This window comes from Nelumbo nucifera, chromosome 5 (assembly GCF_055504915.1).
Source record: "Nelumbo nucifera cultivar China Antique chromosome 5, China Antique-T2T, whole genome shotgun sequence".
NCBI lineage: Eukaryota > Viridiplantae > Streptophyta > Magnoliopsida > Proteales > Nelumbonaceae > Nelumbo > Nelumbo nucifera.
The window spans coordinates 82,985,084-83,005,723 of NC_142653.1; the positions used below are offsets into that span (position 1 = coordinate 82,985,084).

The 20,640-nt window shown below is 40.2% G+C and overlaps 1 protein-coding gene across 2 annotated transcripts; it reads right to left on the reverse strand.

Annotated features, from left to right (window-relative positions):
* Nucleotides 1-2,608: 2,608 nt before the first annotated feature.
* Nucleotides 2,609-12,019, reverse strand: LOC104593759 (Lung seven transmembrane receptor family protein). Of its 2 annotated transcripts, none has more exons than XM_010253748.3 (5): nt 11,651-12,019; nt 9,143-10,076; nt 8,081-8,176; nt 7,576-7,712; nt 2,609-3,121 (listed from the first exon to the last, which is right to left on the reverse strand). In XM_010253748.3, the coding sequence occupies exons 1-5, from the start codon at nt 11,902-11,904 to the stop codon at nt 2,935-2,937; spliced, it is 1,608 nt and encodes a 535-aa protein (XP_010252050.1). In that variant the 5' UTR covers nt 11,905-12,019; the 3' UTR covers nt 2,609-2,934. The 2 variants fall into 2 exon arrangements, with proteins under 2 accessions (XP_010252050.1, XP_088743544.1); XM_088887418.1 differs by lacking the exon at nt 2,609-3,121 and adding an exon at nt 4,744-4,763.
* Between the last annotated feature and the right edge of the window lie 8,621 nt (nt 12,020-20,640).

The following is a 20,640-nucleotide window of genomic DNA, read 5'->3' on the forward strand; positions in this document are numbered from 1 at the left end:
GTACGTCACCATGGAAAGCCATTCACAACTTGCTTCCTTCTTTTTCCCATCTCATCAAGTATGATCTGAACTTTGGTACTTCCATAAAATTCTAGGAACAAACTTAGGTGGGGAATGCCCCTCTTAAGGATTTATTTCCTTCTATGTATGCCCTCTCTGATTTAAAAAATGAGCCAGTTTCTTCCTTTATCACCCCTTCGCCTTCCTCTTTTGGGTTTTGTTTTGGAATTTGGGTTTGAGAAGAGTTGTGAGAGATACTGACTTGGGCTGTATCTTGAGCCTCCTAGGTATCCTTAATAATGTTTTCATGGACCATTTTAAGTTGGATTCTAGAATTTGGACCCCCACTCCCATTGGTTCATTTTCTTGTGCCTCTTTTTTCAAAGTCCTAAGTCAACCTCCTAGTCCTGTTGGCCCTCCCTTCCCGGTTAAAGAGGTTTGGTGCAGACCTATTCCCCCTAGAGTTAGTAGTTTTTGTTGAGAAGCCTATTTGGAAAGAATCAACACTGGTGATCTGTTCCAAAAGAAAAGACCCAAGACTTGTTTATCCCCTTACTGGTGTATTCTTTGTAAGCGGAGGGGGAGACTGGTTTTCACCTATTGGTGACTTGCCAGTTTGCTAAGTCCATTTGGGGGTGGGCTCTTTCCCTTTTTGGGTGTAGCTGGAATCCTCCTTCAAATTTGCAAAGCCTCTTCTCCCCTTCTTTCTTCAGGTGCCGTTGGAAAAGGGAAGGACCATGTGGAGATGTTTGAGGGTTGTAGTTTATTGGGCCCTATGGGAGGAAAGGAATTCCAAAATCTTTTTTGAGGTACAAAAAAGTATTGAAGAACTGAGATTTGATTCACTTAAGGGTTGCTCAGTGGCTGAAATCGTCTGAGCTGTTTACAGATTTCACAGTGGTTGATTTATTGAGGAAGTGGAGTGATATTGCCAACTGCACCCAATCCAAAGCAATCTTGTGTGCGTCCTGGACTCCCCCACCGGCTGGCTTCTTAAAACTGAACTTCGATGGAAGCAATAGGGGGAATCCTAGACAATCGGGGATTGAAGGTGTGTTTAGGGATGAGAATGGGCTTGTCATTGCCATGTTCTTTGGCCCAATTGGGGTGGGTGACTCTCTCAGGACTGAAATACTTGCAGTTTTGGAAGAAATTCAAAGAGCCAAGGAAATGAATATAAGAAAACTCTTCATTGAAGGGAATTCAGAGGTAGTGGTAGGGTGACTGAATAAAGAAAATAGCAGTCTATAGATGTACAATAATGAGAGGAGAAAGTCTAGGTGGCTGATTCAGGAGATGGAAGTTAAGGCCAGTTGGGTGAATAGGTCAACTAACTCCTTTGCAGATGGATTAGCTAAACAAGAAGTCATAAAGGAAACAATGTTTTGGGCACAAGTGTAATTTTTCGTTTTTGTTCTTGGGAGTGTTTTGCTCCCTTTGGAAGATAAGAAAGTTTATCTTCCTCTCTGTAATTCTTTTATGATTAAGTAATGAAATATTGTTATTGAAAAAAAAAATAGAATATGTTGCAATTGGAAGTACAGGGTGCCTATTTGTCACTACCCCAAAGTATTGGGTAGTGGTACCTATCTTTAAGTTACCCCAAAATGTAATATCTAAGGGTAATTTCAGGATTAAAACCTTGAATGTTTACTTCCAAAGGTAGAGCAAGATGGATCAATTGCTAGAAACGAACCTTTTTAACTCGCATTTATTCCATCTTTTAGTCTCCTTTCCATAACAATTCAGTTTCTTTACTTTGCAATTAAAAACAACTCAAGTCATTAGCCATAGCAGCTCCGTAGCTAGGACAATGGGTTGTTTAGTAGAGCCTGAACGGACCTAGCAAAGATTCCATGTAGCAAATTGGTTTGGGGATAAACAGATGTCCCCAAGCTCCTCTCATCCTAACATATTTTGGTTCTAAGCTAATTTCGCTTTCATATGCAAATTTTAAATTAAAAAAAGAGGGCTATAATTAATTGATCGAACAAAGCTCCAATCCCAGGTTGAAATAGGCTGATATAAACTGCCAAATTCAATAAATGGCCAAATCATTTCTCCTTCTAACTTGATTGACCAAAAAGATTTTTACACCTGGACAACAAATCATTTCTCAAGTCATTAGCCATAGCAGCTCCGTAGCTAGGACAATGGGTTGTTTAGTAGAGCCTGAACGGACCTAGCAAAGATTCCATGTAGCAAATTGGTTTGGGGATAAACAGATGTCCCCAAGCTCCTCTCATCCTAACATATTTTGGTTCTAAGCTAATTTCGCTTTCATATGCAAATTTTAAATTAAAAAAAGAGGGCTATAATTAATTGATCGAACAAAGCTCCAATCCCAGGTTGAAATAGGCTGATATAAACTGCCAAATTCAATAAATGGCCAAATCATTTCTCCTTCTAACTTGATTTTTACACCAATTAACGAATGGTCTGGATTGACCAAAAAGATTTTTACACCTGGACAACAAATCATTTCTCCTTCTAACTTGCACGTCTCCCTCAACACTAGTCATCTCCACTCATCTCTACTTCACCCAACCACAATTTCACCCTTTACTTCTATGTTTCATATTCCTATTTTGATGTTTCTCTTGGTCGGTTATTGGTAAAAGAACAGAATACCTTCATGAAAACCATTTACACTGTCAGATAAGATCCAAAACAACTCTCTTCTTCCATAAGGGGGAATCATGATTTTCCCCCTGCTTTTGGGCGGTGGGTGAGATCACAGAAGGGAACGTTTCCCTGCTCTATTTACTCATCCAACTATTGTACTTTTATGATACATTATTGTTTGCTTTTCTCTAGTCCTTTGTACATATCACACAAGTGGTAAAATGTAGAATACCAGAACATACCAGCGTTTCCTTGGAAGAGAATTCCTGGATAACTGGACAAGCAATCAAGAATTGAACATAGGATAACTCATTCTCGCTTGTCCTCCTCTGGATCTTCTCCAAGCCCAAACACATGATGATCTACCGCAGTGGATGCCTTCCTTTCCTTTCTCTCTACTTTGGTTGCCATATCTCCAGCCACCTTTACCCCGCTGCTCACTAGCGATAAGCTCTCTTCATCCAGGTCATCACCAGTCTCCTCAGAGTAGGCATATCTACTAGGAACAAAAAGACAGAGACCATTAGAGTATCATCTAGATCTACAATTGAATTTATGCAGAATGAAATCTGGACTTTCCAATAAATGATCAAATTGACAACTTTTTATTCATCACAAAATAAACAACAGAAATTGGATTACAATGCAAATAAAAAGGGCATTATCCAATGTTGGCAGTATTTTTTTTTATCATTCCAATGTTGTATCTAATAATACAGGGAAATGAAAACATACCTACCATAGCTGGAAAACTAAAATCAACTCAGCCAAATCATTGAGTAATAATTTGGGCTGTCCTGGCCCCTACTAGGTTAGGTTTTAGGAGATGCTAAGACTTGACCAAGTCACTCTGGGTCTTTGTCAAGCTTGATGAATCGGGCCTTTTGGTGGGGAGGGGGGTTGGGGTTTGAAAAGTGAATCAGGCAAATTAGCAAAATAAGCCTTTGTAAAGAAAAAAACTGGTATTATCTCTGGAAATCATCATTCATTATCTTATCCACCCTCAAGCTATACATTATAGTTAAGGATGCATGGGTGATGAAAAGCCAGAAGAGGACATGAAACAGCTATTGTGTCTAATAATGGGTTTTAGGGTTCCATCAAAAAACTGCAACTGCTGTGTTATAGACAGAAATAGTGAAGGTCAGATGATGGATCTTAAGCCAAAACAATTAGATCAATAGATCCACCACGATTTTAATAGCAGAAACCTGGGCTGCTAGAGAACACCATGTCTCAGATCAGGATCTGGGCCACAAATTGATCTGGATCAAAGAGGACTCAAAGTTCATCATTTATTACCTCAACCAAGGGGGCACACCTCTGGAGAATTCAAGTCAAATTTGCTCACACCCTTAGGGAAGTGAATCAGACTACAGGCTGGATGATGGACTGTGGACATAGGGGTTTAAGTTTAGATATTTCAAGAACAGACAATAGGAGGGGGAACCAGCTTATATCGTTGAGATGGATATTTAAGGACAGGCTACCTTCTGCTTGAAGAGGTGTGCCTTGGCCATGATTTCCTCTTGGATGCTAGCTAATAAAACTTTTACAGGTGTCAGCCATGGAGACCTGGACAGAAATCTGTTGGCAATCCTTTGTTCTTTCCCTTTGGCCCCCCATCCTAGTTACCTCTCCCCTAGGCCTGAAAGCAGCTTTATTCTTCAGTTTGATGGCAGCATTAGAGGTTTGGTTGATCCCTCCCTGAAGGCTGGGGTTGGGGGAGTAACAGGAGTTATCCTGAACTATGATGGGAGCCTGCAGTAGGCTTTCAGTGGCCCTATTTCAGCTTCAGATGCCTCTGATTCTGAGGTCCAAGCCCACTTTACAGGCATGCCCATTGCTGTGTCCTTCCATGATACCTCTCTTTTGGTGGAAGGTGACTCAAGGAATGTGATTCAATGGTCCAAAAACAAAGGGACTGGGTCCTTGGAGGCTTGCCCACTTCCTTTGTGAATTTTATGAATTAAACAAAAATTGCAGATTCCTAAGCAAAATTGAGTCAGGCAGGGATTGGTTGCATGGTGCAAATATCCTAACCTATTTCTTGATAAGACTGCTGCTTTTTGTTTTTTGCCCTATCCTCTTGTGCATAAACTCATGTACATCCCTTCCTCTTTCTGAATGGAAGTTACCTACACACACACACAAAAAGAAAAAGGAAAAAAAAATAATAATAAAACTACTGAAGAAGTATGAAACCAGACTGTTGTTTACTTGTTTCATCATCATCATCTAAGCCTTATTATGGGGTCAGCTACAATGCTACATGTGTCCTGTTTCACCATTCCATTCTGTTAAAATGCCATATCCATTGTCAAAGTTAAACTATGAGCAATTAAACAATTTCTTACTACTTTGATCCATGCCCCTTTTGGTCTGCCCCTAGACCTTCTAGCCCCTTCAACTTGTAAGTTGTAACTGATCACATTTTCTTACTGGTGCTGTAGGTGGTCTTCCATGCACATGACCAAACCATCTAAGTCTACTTTTTCTCATTTTATCACCTATTGGAGCTACTCTTAGGTTCCTTCAAATGACTTCATTTCTGACCTTATCCTTCCTAGTTTTCCCACCCATTCATTTCAGCATACACATTTCTGCCACACTCATTTTTTTGATGGATATTCTGCCACACTCATTTTGTGTACATGTTGTTTCTTGACTGCCCAACACTCTACTCTATACCATCTGTTGTTTCCCTAAGGCAATTCAGCCCATCCAAGCATCAAAGAAATCTGTAATCTTCACAATGCACTATCACATCTGCATTCTACAGTCTCCTCTAAGATTTGAAGGAAGCCAAAATCACAAACTCTAAGATGATTGACATTCTTTTCTTTGATGTAATGGAGGAGCTTATCAACATTTTTGAGCATGCAAAACAATGATAGAGCATATCAGCCAAGATGTAAGCATAGAGAATATGCAGCATCAGGGGACCTAGGACCAGAATGCCCCCTCCCTTTTACTTATGGTCATAAAATAAGAAACACTAAAACAAATTGTTTTGCACTGAAAGAAATGAGAGATTTTTCTCAGACAAATATAGAGATACTGATGTCCTGATCAGGTTTGCTGTGGAGAAAGTGGTTTCTTGGGTTTCTGGGACCTGTAGCTTTGTCCTGTGCAGGGGCTGTCTCTTGACTCTCTTCTGGCCCTGAGCCTCAGTTATACTACTATTTCTGGCCCTGAGCCTACATGGTATTGACTACATGAATCTTGTTTTGCAATTCTGTTCTGCTTAGTGTCCAATCAATTGTTAAACTCTGAGCACTTAAATCGTTTCTTACTACCCCATGCCCTTTTTAGTCTGCCCCCTTCCAGTCCCTTCACCTTGCAGTGAAGAAAAAAAATTCCAGGATCCATGACCTTAGGCAAAGTTTTAATGTCAGCTGCCAACCTGACACAACCCTCCTCGTTTATCCAGGCTTGGGGGACCAGCAGTGTAAGACAAGCTCACACTGGTTGAGTTCTTTTTGACTTTAATAATGGTAATAAAAAAACCTTATCCCAACTATATGCTAATTGTATTGGCTCTTATGTAACATACCATCATCATCTAAACCTTATCCCAACTATATGGGTTCAGCCATTCAGCTACCCGAATCCTGTTTCACCATATACTGGAAAATAAATTATCTTGACCTTATGCTAATGGTACTAGCTTTTATGTAACATATCATCATCATCATCATCTAAGACTTATCCCAACTGTATGAGGTCAGCTACATGAATCCTGTTTCGCCATATGCACGAAAATAAATTATCTTGACCTGTTTTTGACTTGCAAAATGATTCATGAACTAATTCGTTTTGAGTTTAGTTGTGCTAAATCTGACAAGGTTTATGTAGCATGCAGTGTGAACATGTACATAAACCAGATTTGGAAAGAAGAATACACACATGAACACGAGCGGTTTTCTAGTTTGATCTAGTAAAGGGCAACCATGAAGGCACGAAGTAATAGTTTCATAAGATCATAGAATTTGGCTCTTCTTTGAGTGTGTAAGACTCATGGATGGATCACAATTAATAGTATGTTTAAGATGTATTCCAAACTAGGTCTGGAATAACATGCATACATATGAATGTAGGTGACTTTTTGGTTGACCTTGTTTGGTCGAGTCTGCTCAAATCATAAAAGGATCTAGCATTTAAGATTAAAAAGTGGCTTAGCTGAATGGGGGATTCGGATCATTACCGGATCTATTAATGACTTTATATATTACTGGGTGTTTTGTTATTTATCATCCATGTTACAGGTTTTTGTGATAGTGGCATACTTTTGAGACAACTGCTGGCTGACCCATGGATGCTAGACATTATGACACCCTTGGCAAAAACATATAAGGCAGCTAGACTTTGATCTTTATTTATCACACCTACGTAAACATGGCCATAAAACCCATTGCTGAAAACATTAGTTCTATGACCATGATAAAAATACCTTTTTTTATTGGAAACAACATCTTTCGTTAATGAAACATTTAAAGGAGTAGACTGTCACCACCCAAACAAGGGTATTGACCCCAAGAGATTTATTTTAAGATTATAAAACAGCTCAAAACAAGTTGTCCCTGAAGGTTCCTTGCTTTGCCAAAGTATCGGCTATTCCATTTGCTGATCTCCTTGATAATCATGGCCCATGGTTATCAATATTCCCATGTATTGAACTGCAATATCATGGCCCATGGTCATAAGCCTTTTGTGTATGTAAGTCAGTATCATCATGCTTTCCAGGTAGGCAACTATAAGAGTTGCTCATTGAACATTATCTATGTTTTAGGCACATTTAAGATTTTAAGTACATTAATATGACACCCTTGTTTGACCAGCCAAATCCCTCACAGCAATAGAAGAGGCACAATTATCAAAAACAGCATATACAGCAAATAGTAGAGAAGTTATAAGAAAGAGAAAACGGAAGAAAATTTCAGAAAGTACCTGGTTGGATTGTGTGAAGGAGCCCAAAGGACACATATCACTGCCAGAAGAAAGTAAGCAAGAAGAGTCCAGAAAGCTGGGATGATCCAAGCTCTTTGCCAAAGCTCACTTAATGGGTCAGTTGCATTGAAGTACAGCTGCTCCAACAACAATTCCAAGAAGCTCCAGTAAAAAGTATCAAATGACAATGGATTTCTACTAGATACTAGATGATGCCTTACAAATAGCATATACAATAAGGTACAACTGTCTTTCCAAAGATTTGAAAATGATAGGTGCACAAAATGGCTAATCACAACCAAGTACAATACAAATCACTTAAGTTCCCAAATTGTCTGAGAAGCTAGATATCGTTAGCCTTATTCTTTGGATGGAGGATATTTCTGAGAACAGATTTTTTTTTTTTTTTTTTTCTTTTGGCATCATATAGATTTCATCTTGGTTAAAAGAATCAATGCATGCACTTGAAAAATATCTGATAAGCAGAGCAATAAAAAGAATCTACCTCATAGCCGATCCAAACAATAGAGAGCAGCACAGAGACTGCAAGGGAATTGGTAAATTTTCGGTAAAGCTCAAGTTTAGCCAAGCTTCTCCGCACCTGTCAATGAATCAGAAGAAGTGTCACTTTAGATGAAGGAATTTGAAATTCCTAAATGAGTGAATCTATGAAAGCAAGCATTATAGATCACCCCATTGGAAAGGGAATAGAACATCTTTCATGGTTTCACCATGAACTTTCTATTAACTACTACTATACTTTCTAGACTTTGCACTTGCACTGCACTCTTAGGGCATGTTCGTTTGCTCTGAAGTCTGACATCTGAAAATGCAATAATTACATTAAGAGGTATATTGGTATTGGTGAACTTTTCTTTTCTCTGAACTCTGAATGCAGAGAATGTTGTTCTGAATTCTGAATTCTGAAAATTATCAAATATCCATTTTGACCCCATATATGAGAGTTTTTGTTTGCCTTTTTGGAGCTATCATTGGAAAACAAAATGTTGTATGATTGCACTTTAAGAGATAAGAGATAAGAGGAAATGAACAACCATTTTTCTCTTAAAGTTAAACGATTCCTCTTAAGAGATAAGAGTTAAGAGGAAACGAACAGGCCCTTACTGTACCGACTTTGATGATACATAATGTACTGTTTGAAAACATGCAAAACATGCAAAAAAACATATTTCAAAAGAAAATGTCATGAAGGGTTTATCAGATAAAACTTAACCAGTATATAGTTACTGAATATTAAAAAAACAAAGAGAGAGAGAACACTTAAATCAAACATATGTATGATATTCTTTTCATGCATCAGTCGGGGTAGACCAAAAAGGACATGGGTAGTAGTAAGAAATGATTTAAGCATTAATAATTTAACAGTGTATATGGCTTTAAATAAAATAGATTGGCAAAACAGGATTCATCATGCAAACCCCATATAGTTGGGATAAGACATGGATGATGATGATGATGAATGTAAGCATGTATTTATATGGGATAGCATGGGCAGGATTGACAGGGCATGACATCTTTCATTTGCATATATCACACAATTTATTACCTGAAGCTTTTCTAGAGTTTTAGACAATGATGAGAAGGTCCAGAGAATAAAGCAGGCATCCAAGAGAGCAACAGGAAGAACCAGAAACAGCTTTGCCTTTCCAGAAAAATCATTGATGTTTCCCAAGTGTTCCACAAGCTCAAGTGCCTCAGAAGCAACAAAATATATCAAGCCAAGGAGGAGTACTTTTGAGGTTATTCCACCTAGGGTTGGACGCACCACACCATAGCCCATTGAGACTACCAAAAGCAGGAGGCGAGATACAGTTTTCTTGACAGCAGTAAAGGTTACTGCCCATAGGGTGATGCCCATAGGTCTGCTCCCAGTAGAATTGAAATTTGCATACTCAAAATACCAGAAAGCCATTTCACACATCCCTAGAGCAATCACTGCTGTGATGTGGTAGTGCAACTGTAATATATCTTTCCAAAACCGGACAAACTGGAGAAACCAGATGAGACCAAGTACTAGATATGCTAAAGACATGAAGCCGAAGAATGTCATTAATGGTGCCATCTTTCCTGGTAGATAACCTTCTGGGTTTCTCCAGACTGTTCTTCCTTTAATTAGTGTTCCCTTCAGTTGTGGATCACAAAACATAAAATACAGATAATACATACCAGTACTGTTTATTTCAACAGTTTCAATATCCATTTTAGCTTCTTCTTCTTTTCCATTAAAGAAGGTCTGAATGCGTCTTGGCCAACCGGGGTTTTCTGGATTTTTGTGGATAATTACTTCCCCCACTGTGCAAGACCCATCCTTAGCAAGCTCTGGGCTGCAACAAATTGAATCAGAATTTAGATAAGATCCTCCGATCCTCTCCCTGTCTTTGATTTCAACTATTATAGCTTCCACCAATCCTGTCTTTTGCTGCATATCATTCTGTTTAGCAGTTGACTCCTTTGTCCTCCGGAAGACGACAGACTCGAACCTGAATTTAAATTTATGAACTGATATTCAATATGAAAGTAGATAACTAACAAAACCTTGTAAAATGCACCAATTCTATTTGGAGGCTAGAGTTTAGTTGGAGAATTATCAGTGGTAACAGCATACAATCAGAGAATAGTAAACCAATTGCTCAGATAAAATTTCATGCAATGACAATAACCATCTGATTTACCTTCTAAAATCCATCTCCGTACAAATTCAGCACTTGCTTTTATGTTCTTTGTATAGATGGTATTTTCTGACCATAATCCTAAAGAAAAAGAACTAATTTTCGGTTGAGTTATGCAATGACCATGTGTTATTTTTCGAAGATATAGTGGTAATAAAATAGACTGCAAGACTGAAATGTCCAACGAATATATGTTTCTTAGAAGAAGACTAATGCAAGATTTGGGAAGAGGATTATTTGAATACAGAGTGTATTTCCATTAACACTATCTCTTAGAAAAAAAATGTCCAGATTATTAGAAGTGCTGAAAGTATGAAAAAGAAAAAAAATACGAAAAGGAAATCCCTTCTGGACAAAATAGTGAAACTAAGTTGTAATGGTGAGTTGAGAATAGACATCACAACCCCAAACACGACCAAATTCCAGGAAAACTAAGGCTGCATTTAGCATTCCTTATTTTAAGGACTTATCTCCTTTTTGCAGTTAAAAAGCCCCTATGAATATTGAGTTTTTAACTGCAAAAGGAGATAAGTTCTTAAAATAAGGAATGCCAAATGCAGCATAAATGGGACTTCAAAATGTAACTTCTTCTCCATTGCCCTCAACAATTCAAAAGCCTGATTACTGTAGAATAATCGGTCCTGATGGCAATGTTGGACTCGTAAAGTCGACTTTTTTATTCCAGATAATGCTATATGGAAGAAGATGACATACATAATTTTATTTTAACTTTTTATGCCATCTAGTAATAATTTGTTGAAGAATAAGGTCTGCAATCATATCTTTCCAGATTTATTGTTCATGCTCAAATCAATATTTTGGGAAGTATTTGCTGATCGACCTCATCAGGTGCCGGGATTCCATAATTAATGAAAATGCTATATGGAAGAAGATGACATACATAATTTTATTTTAACTTTTTATGCCATCTAGTAATAATTTGTTGAAGAATAAGGTCTGCAATCATATCTTTCCAGATTTATTGTTCATGCTCAAATCAATATTTTGGGAAGTATTTGCTGATCGACCTCATCAGGTGCCGGGATTCCATAATTAATGAAAATTTTTTGGTCAGCACATAATTACTGAAAAATCAAAAATCTTAACAAAGGAAGTAGATCAGAGCATCGAGTGCAGGGACAGTGCGAGGCAAACTACAACGTTACGTTTAAAAGGTCAAGTTGCTTAATTCAAGTTACTAGGATGGGCAGAAGAAATCAAAAAAGGGGAAAAAACTTTAATAAGACGGATCAATCCAATTTTGCTTCCTGATTATATCGACCAAAAAATGAAAAAATGCAGACAGAAGTGAAAACATGAAGAGAAAGAAAGGAATAGATTAAAGCAATCCGATCAGGTCAATGCGGGGGGGATGGAAAACTAACCGAATGAAGGACTTGCCGTTGTAGGGTTTATCTTCAGAAGTGGCTTTGTCGTGAACCTTGGAAGCGTAAAGACCCTCACTACCTCCATGGAAGAAGAAGGAATTGGACTGAGAAGCAAAAGCCTCGTTCCTGTACTCATGGATCGAAGCTCCGACATGGAGTAGAGAGTGGAAGAGAAACAAAAGGCCTAGAAAAAACCCTAGCGGAACCATATTTTCATCAGCTAAAGAGATTCTTGGCCTTGGGCAATGCATCCAATCTTCTTCTCCGTGTGTGAAAGTGAAACCTCAAGAGTCAAGGCTCGAACCTTCTTCCTTCCTGAATCCACTGAAATTTATTAACTAGGAGTAGTGCCGTGGGCCGTGGCTTGCCATGTAAGATTATTATTAGGTCCGTCCGTTCGCTGCCATTCTGCCAAGAGGCGGATGGTGCTAGATTCACGGTCCTGGCCGTCACGGGTCTTTTATTACAAAAGGACAAAAGCTTAACTTGTTGATTTTGCACGAAAACCCACATTTATGTTTTGTCCTCTTGTGATGAACTATTTCACGTATCCGTGGGCCGTAATGAAAAACGGAAAAAAGTCGTCGACTTTGCAGTTTGCATTCCACAGTTTCCACTTGCAGGGATTGGTCAAACAGGAGACTTTCTAGTTACCAGAATACCCTACTTTTTACTTTTTTACTTTTTTACTTCCTACTCGCTCGCTTTGTGATTGTGAGACTCATTTGTAAAAAATGATACACGTGTCAACATCAGGGAGTTTTTCTATTCTAGTGGGCTAGTGGGGGCCGTGGGGGTTGGGGAGGGCACAAATCTTATGGCAAAAAAACCCACTGGGCCAGTGGGGATGGAGTGTGAGCCCAAGGATTCAGATTATGATAAAACGTAGATAGAAGGCCAAATGGTTGACTTGAAAGAAATCCATTGACCGTTCAAACCTTGGCGTTGAAGTTGCCCAAGCCTAGCTTATGGACTAAGAAGGTTTTCCCTTTTCAAATACTAAAACTCATCTTGAAGTTTTTGAACACAGATGCCTAGGTCATGTTGGGAGACATTTAACATTTTAGAGCACTTCCTTACTTCATTTAATACAATATATAAAACTTTCACCTTCCCACTAGATCCATCATTTAGTTCTTTAGAGTTTAGTATAAGCCCATTTGGCAAGTTATTTTGAGAAGATCTTTTTGTAGTTTTGACAATTAAAAGACGCATTGAGCTTTTGACATAAGATCTGGGTAGTCTAAAAATCATTTGGCAGATGCATGTCTTTCCGTGTGTCTTTTCGTGCGAAAATAAAACCCTGAAGACGTGAAAAGCTTCATTTGAAACTTTTCGAAATCAGTCCAAAATCGGCTTTTCACGTCTTTTCGACATTCGGGCTTTTGGCGGCTAGATCTTCTATGCATAGACCGATTTTCAGTCTTTGCAGCTTGTAAACAGTCAAAAGACATGCCAAACGGAGCCTATATTAGATGGGGATTTGACCAGTTATATATATATCCAAACTAATGATAAGCACATTAGTTTGGAAAAATTCATCTCCCCATTCTGTATTCGTAGAAATCACCTTGTTGAGTCTGTAAAAGAAGACAATTTTTACAGGAAGTCTTATATTGTTTCTATGGCTAATATTATAGTTGTGATTTGTGAAAACTAAAGATATAACTTACAAGGTATATGGGCTATGGGATTGAACACATAGTCAATCTAGTTTGTCCCCTAGTTGATGGGCAGTTTGGATCAGCCGCGAATTCCCTCATGTGGCAGAAATAGGTGGGTTTACTTGTGGAACTTCTTACATCTCTCTAGATTTTATTATAGGCTGTGTTTGGTTGCAATGCAAATAAATTTGCACTGCTGCAAAACTATTACAGTGCAAATGATTTGAGTGTAAATTCTGACATATTTTTGTTTTAAATTTTAACTTATTTTATTGGATTGCAGTGCAAATGAAGTATATTAATACATGAAATAGAACAAAGTTAAACCTAAAACAAAATTAAATGAGAATTTGCATTTTTTCCATTTACATTCCCATGCATTTGTACTAGTGCAAATAAATTTGCACTGCAACTAAACACAGCCATAACAAAACTTAAATTAAGGTGGTGTTCTATAATAATCATAATCACATCTAGACCTTATCCCAATTATATGGGCTGATTACATAAATCTTGTTTTGTCATTCTGCTATATTCAGTGTTATATCCATCATTAAATTATGGCCACCTAAATAATTTCATATTACTTTCAATCAAGTCCTTTTCGGTTTATCCCTAATTCTTCTAGCCCCTTCAACTTGTAACGAATTATTTTTTTGAATAGATATTAAAGAAGATAGTCTTCTATGAATATGACCAATATACCTGTTAATGTGACCAAAACCATAATTTAATCGGGACTGGAAAGGCCATCAGTTCCTGGTTTTCATGGCCGACCGTCTGGTCTCGGCTGAGTAAACATTGATTTGTAGTGATCAAATTAGATAGCTCTTACTTGGATTAGAGAGCAAAAACTAAAAGCAATCTCAATATGGATTTCCATTGGCTAGTCCCAATTTATCATTGTATATTGTATTCGACATGGTTTTGAAAACCGGATCGGAAATGGAACTACTTTGACCATGGGTTCCTGGATCAAATGGTCTGACTATTTGGTTTGATCCGGTTTTCAAAACCATGGTATTCGGTTTTTCTCTCCCTAAACAAGGCTAATATCATTTAATCCTCCCTTTACCTTTTAAATTTCTTTTTATTATCTAATTCAGTTAGTAGGTGTTTAACATCAATGCCGTTTCTTTGAAAAAATGACGCCACATCAGCACCACATCTGAAATCTATGTTTCTAGAAAAACGCCTAATGTTTGATTATTGGCTTTTTCGAAAAGTGTTTTCTTAGACCATATCTTAAAAATCAGAAAAGGTGTGGTCAAAACACCATTTTGGGTGTTTTCTTTTTTCTTTTTTTTTTTTATTATTGCTAGTAATACTATACTGACAATCATAACATTGAAAAACACCTATGTGACCACAATAGCAATGATACCGAATAGAAAACCTGAAAAACATTTTCTAAGAAAATAGCATGTAGATGCAATGCCGTTTTCTGAGAAAACATCTCTCAGGAAACGACATTGGTTCCAAGCATGTTAAAAGCATGCTTTTGTTAGTAGCAAATCCCGACACCCTGATTTTTTTTCCCATTCTCCTTTTACTATTTATTTGCTAAATTTAAGAGGTCAATCTGTTATTAGCATAAATTTAATGCTCCTGTTACACAATTGAATTGATAGTGAAGTCATGGGGACTAATTTTTCCAAAAAGATGATTAATTGACTTTGAAGAAAAATCAATAGAAAATTTCTACTTGACCTCTTTTGTGATTTACAAAAACAGAGATAAGAAAAAAGAATAAAAGAAAGCGGTGAAGAGTGAGAGGAAGCAAAACTGGTCCACTAATGGAAAAATGATACCTGAAAGGTTTTGACGAATCAAACCCCTGTAAAATTTTGATGAAAATCCACATGATTGGTTGGTCATTAGTTTTTCTCGCATCACCCCCAACTCTTTTATAAAAGAAAAACTTTGTTTTGTATTATTTTCTTTTCTGTAAATTTTTTTTCCTAATCAAATGCAGTGCAGATGGAGGTGTAAATCCGGCTGCATGCAGCCCGTGTAAAGTGCAAGTCATGCCGTGCCAGTCAGTGGACCGTGCTTCTCTCCTTTGGGATATTTTGGGGGATCGGCCCAGCATAGCCCACATACCAAGTGAATGTGGAATCAAGTTCTTTCTTGTAGAGGCATTCAATGGCCACATCTCTGAAGTAGCTATTAGGTTGGAACCTATGGCAAATGGTGTAGGGATATTTGGCCGACCCACGGATCTTGACATGTGGCGCCGGTCGGATGCATCTTGGCCATCCATCATCAATCACTGCCAACCACTGCCAACCACCGCCACCTGCTCCCAACTACCCCTCTTCTAAGACAATTCCGACTATAAAAGGGGCTCCCACATTGAGGTAAACACACATAGACTTAAGCTCTAAGTTTCCTCTCATGCTTGGTCCGACCCCTCACAGCTTTCGGCTAACTTGATCGTCAGAGTCTTCGCCCCTAGGGTAACTCCCAAGGCCTCTAACGTCTTCTTTCTCTTAGCAGGGTTAGACCCGTCAGCCTCAGACACCAGAAATTACGTTGTTGCCCTCGACTCCGTATTTGGCAACAACAATTGGTGTCATCTATTGGAAACATCTTCAAAACTTTCCCCTAAGAAAAACAAATCTAAACTAACCAACTAGTGTCTTCGAAATGGCTGACAAGAATGACACCATTCCCATTGTTCAGAACTTAGTTACAATTAACCAGTTCAAACTAGTCCTAAACAGGCTAGACAACCTGGCCCAACGGTTGGACAATATAGGGCATTCGGTAGGAGGCCACCTACAAGGTGGTTTCTCCGTCGGAAGCCACGAACAACACGACAGCACCGCACCTCTCCCCCACTAGTTTTTGACCTCCACAACCTTTTCAACGATCGTCGTGCTCACGAGAATCAGGATGTGTTGGCACCCAAGCACTCCGGGAATAGGGCCAACCTGTCTTGCGTGAGAGAGAATCAGGACCAGACCGAAGTGACGATACCTTACATCGACCAGCACCTTGGAGATATTTAGGCGCAAATTGGTGCCATTCAAGATCAACTTCGACAAGTAAAGGAAGGTCGAGGTGATGCCTTCGCTAGTTGCCATGCCTCATTCACCCAGATGAAGGCCTTCATGGATTCCATCATCTCCGAGCCCTTCATGCCGAATTTTAAGGCCCCTATGCTGGAGACCTATGATGGGAGTACAAACCCCGAGGACCACCTAGAAACTTCTAGGCCTTCATGCTCCTATACGGATACTTCGACGCCCTCATGTGCCGAGCCTTCTAGACCACATTCAAGGAAGCATCACACCAATGGTTCTCAACTTTGCCTCCACACTCCATTGGCTCTTGGGAACAATTCATAGACCTCTTCCTAGGTCACTTTGTGAGTAGTTGACGGTGTTAGAAAACCGTCATCTCCCTGATGTCCGTCAAGTAGAAGTGTAGGGAGAGCTTTCGGGCGTATATGAAGAGATTCAACGAAAAAGAACTCGAGGTCAAGGACCTTGACCCCTTAGTCTCCATGCACGTGGCCATCAGTGACCTCTGACCTAGACCCCTCACCTGGTCCATTTCCAAGACTAAAGCCAAGTTCTTGGAGAAAGATCAAAAGTACATCACCGTTGAGGAGGCCGAAACCAACAAACACCTCCAAGATTCGGAAGTAATGCCTAGTGACAAGAAGAGGAAGGAAAATGATGGCTATGGTGACAACCCCACCATCAAGGGCAATGAAAAGAAATCGTTGGCCCCTTCCTTTAACAAGTACATGCCACTAAGCTCCTGCCAAATGTACATACTAATGCAAGTAGGGAATGATGAATTCATGAAGTAGCCAGCCAAGTTGAAGAGGAACTCAAGAAGGGGGAACCCCAAGAAGTACTGCAAGTACCACCGCAACATCGACCACCACATCGAGGACTGTTATGAGCTCAAGAACAAGATCGAGTCTCTCATCTGTCGCGGGCACTTGAAAGACTACATTGAAGGTGATGTCCTAGTGTCATCTTCGCAACAGCCACATGCCGGGCTCCATACCCATCACCCCTTGGCCAGAGTCATTGAAGTCATAGTTGAGGGCTCGACCTCGGAGGGAAGTATCCACCTTGTCTCAAAAAGCATATGCCCGACAGTATAACATTCAGGGCCAAGCATCGAAGAAGCCGAGGCTAGAGGACCTCATCTCCTTCTCAAATGACAACCTACAAGGGGTTTCTGTGCCCCACGATGACGCGTTGGTGGTGTCAATGATCATCATCAACTACATGGTGAAAAGGATTCTCATAGACAATGACTCCTCGACCGAGATGCTGTTCTATGAGACATTTGAGAAGATGCAACTGACACCAAATTGACTGCAGCCCATTGACGTTCCACTCGTCAAGTTTTCTGGAGCAAATGTCGAACCTGAAGGGAAGATAACTCTACTGGTCACTGTAGGGACTGAACCTTGGCATGTCTCTCGGATGACTAAGTTCTTGGTCGTGAAGACATGCTCACCTTACAACATCATCATAGAGAGGCCAATCCTTCACACACTCAAGGTGGTCATCTTATTTTACCACATAGCCATGAAGTTCCCCATGGAGCGTGGTGTAGGAATAGTCAGGGAAAACCAATAAGCTATCAGATAGTGCTACGTTGCGGCACTAAAAGGCAAGAACAAGGAAGCCTTACAAGTAGAAGGGCTTGACCTTAGGGATGAACGTCAAGCTGAGGACCTCATCTCAATTCCCCTAGATAAGGCTGAGCTCGAGAAAATGGTACGAATCGAGTCTCGCCTCCCTTAGAACACATTTTTCGAATTGGATGAGCATGGACCCGAGCTATAGGCCGGTTCAGCAAAAGAAGAGGAACTTTGCACTAGAGTGCTGGAAAACCATCGGAGAGAAGGTGCGCAAGCTACTTGGCACCGGCTTCATAAGAGAGATCTCAACAAGGTCTGTCCCAAAGATAGCTTTCCTTTGTCGAGGATTGATCACCTCATCGATGCAACCACGATGTATGAGCTACTAAGCTTCATGGATGCCTTCTCCGGCTACAACTAGATAAAGATGCATTCAGCCAACGAGGGGAATACCTCATTCATTACATAGCACAACACCTACTGCTACAAGGTGATGCCTTTTGGACTGAAGAATGCCGAGACCAATTACCAAAGATTGGTGAGCAAGATTTTCAAAGGGCTGATGGGGAGGAACGTTGAGGCTTGTGTCAATGACATGGTTGTGAAGAGTCTTAGGGCTATCCAACACACTTCAGACCTTGATGAGACATTTGGGGTACTAAGGAAGTACAACATGAAGTTGAACCCCAACAAATGCGCCTTTGAGGTCACCTCGGAAAAATTCATAGGTTTTGTAATCACCCAATGAGGCATGGATTTCAACCTTGAGAAGATACAAGCCATATTGGACATGGATCTCCCTTGATCAATTAAAGAAACCTAGAGACTCACTGGCTAGGTCGCAACCCTCAACTGATTCATGTCCAAGTCGGTTGACCGTTGTATACCCTTCTTCCGGGCCATCAAAAAGTTGAAAGATTTTCAAGAGTTAAAGTCCTACATCATGTCTCCACCATTGCTCACGTGGCTCATCCCGAGAGAAACCTTATTCTTGTATCTCTCGGCTGGGGACAAGGTGGTTAGCTTGGTGCTGGTTAGAGAATTCAGAGGCCGATATATTATGCCAACAAGGTCCTCTATGAGGCTAAGACTAGATACCCAGAAGTAGAGAAAATAACTTTTAGGCTAGTGGTCTTGGCCAGGAAGCTGAGGCCTTACTTTCAAGCCCACAACATCTCAGTGTTATCCAACCAGCCCCTCAAGTTGGTGCTCTCGAAGCTTGAGACCTTGGGTCGGCTAACCAAGTGGGCTATTGTTCTGTCGAAATTTGACTTACACTATCAACCAAGGCTTGCAATAAAGGCACAAGCATTGATAAACTTCTTGATCGAATGCACGTTCAACTACGGCCATAGCTAAGCCCCCAAGAGTGAGGAGGAGCCTTGGCCGACCTGGACCTTGTTCGTAGATGGATCCTCCAATGCCAAACGATGCGGAGCCGGTCTCATACTTCTCATTCTAGATTATAATGAGCTAGAGTATGCACTGCGGTTCAGTTTCCCTACCTCCAACAATGAAGCCGAGTACGAGGCCTTGCTTGTCAGCTTCCAACTTTCAAAAGACCTCAAAGCTAAGCACATTGAAATCTTTAGCGACTTGCAATTAGTTGTGAATTAGGTGAATGGGGAATATGAGGCCAGGGAGCCAAATATGGCCAAATACTTAGCTAAGGTCCGAGAGTTTACTGGTCACTTTCAACACTTTGCTCTGCACTAGGTCTCACGGGCCGAGAACGTACGAGCTAATGCCCCATCAAAACTTGCAAGCTATTTGGGATCGGCCCTTGGCCGCACTATGCACATTGAGAAGTTAACACATTCTAGCATCAAAGAGAGTTAAGTGTATCCCGTCTAAGCTGAACCTTGCTGGATGGATCCCATTCTAGCATACTTGCAACATGGGCAGTTTCCATCTAACAAGAATGAGGAAAGGAGATTCTAATGGTAGTCAGCACGGTACGCCATACTTGAAGGAAAGTTGTACAAAATATCCTTCACCCTACCCTATCTCAGATGCCTCCGCCGAGAGGAGGGCGAGTATGTGCTAAACGAAATTTACAAAGGCATCTATGATAATTATCTGGGGGGCAGGGCCCTAGCACAGAAAGCACTCAGACAAGGACATTTCTGGCCATCCATCCAGAAAGACGCTATTGAGTTGGTATAGAAATGCAATCGATGCATAGGGCACTTCATTATCCTCCATCAACCTACGACAACCCTCTCGGCCCTCAACAAACCCCTGGCCCTTTGCAAAATGGGGAATGGACCTCCTTGGACTTTTCCCCTAACCATGGGGAATATGAGACACCTCGTTGTGGCAATAGACTATTTCACTAAGTGGGTCGAAGCCGAGGCCTTGGCAACCATTACGACTAAGACAATTCAGAGCCTCTTTTGGAAGAATATCATTTGTTGATTTGGCATCCCATACATTCTCATCACCGATAACGACCAATAGTTCAACGACTTCAGGTTCAGAGAATGATGTGGAAGCTTAGGAATAAGGCAACAGTACACCTCAATCGGCTACCCTCGAACTAACAAACTAGTTGAGGTCACCAATAGAACGATCCTAGACAGATTGAAGGCAAGGCTAGACAGAGCCAAACTACTTTGGGTAGACGAGCTATACAACATTGTATGGGCGTACTGAATGATACCTTGGACTGCCACGAGTGAAACTCCCTTCAACTTGACATATGAGAC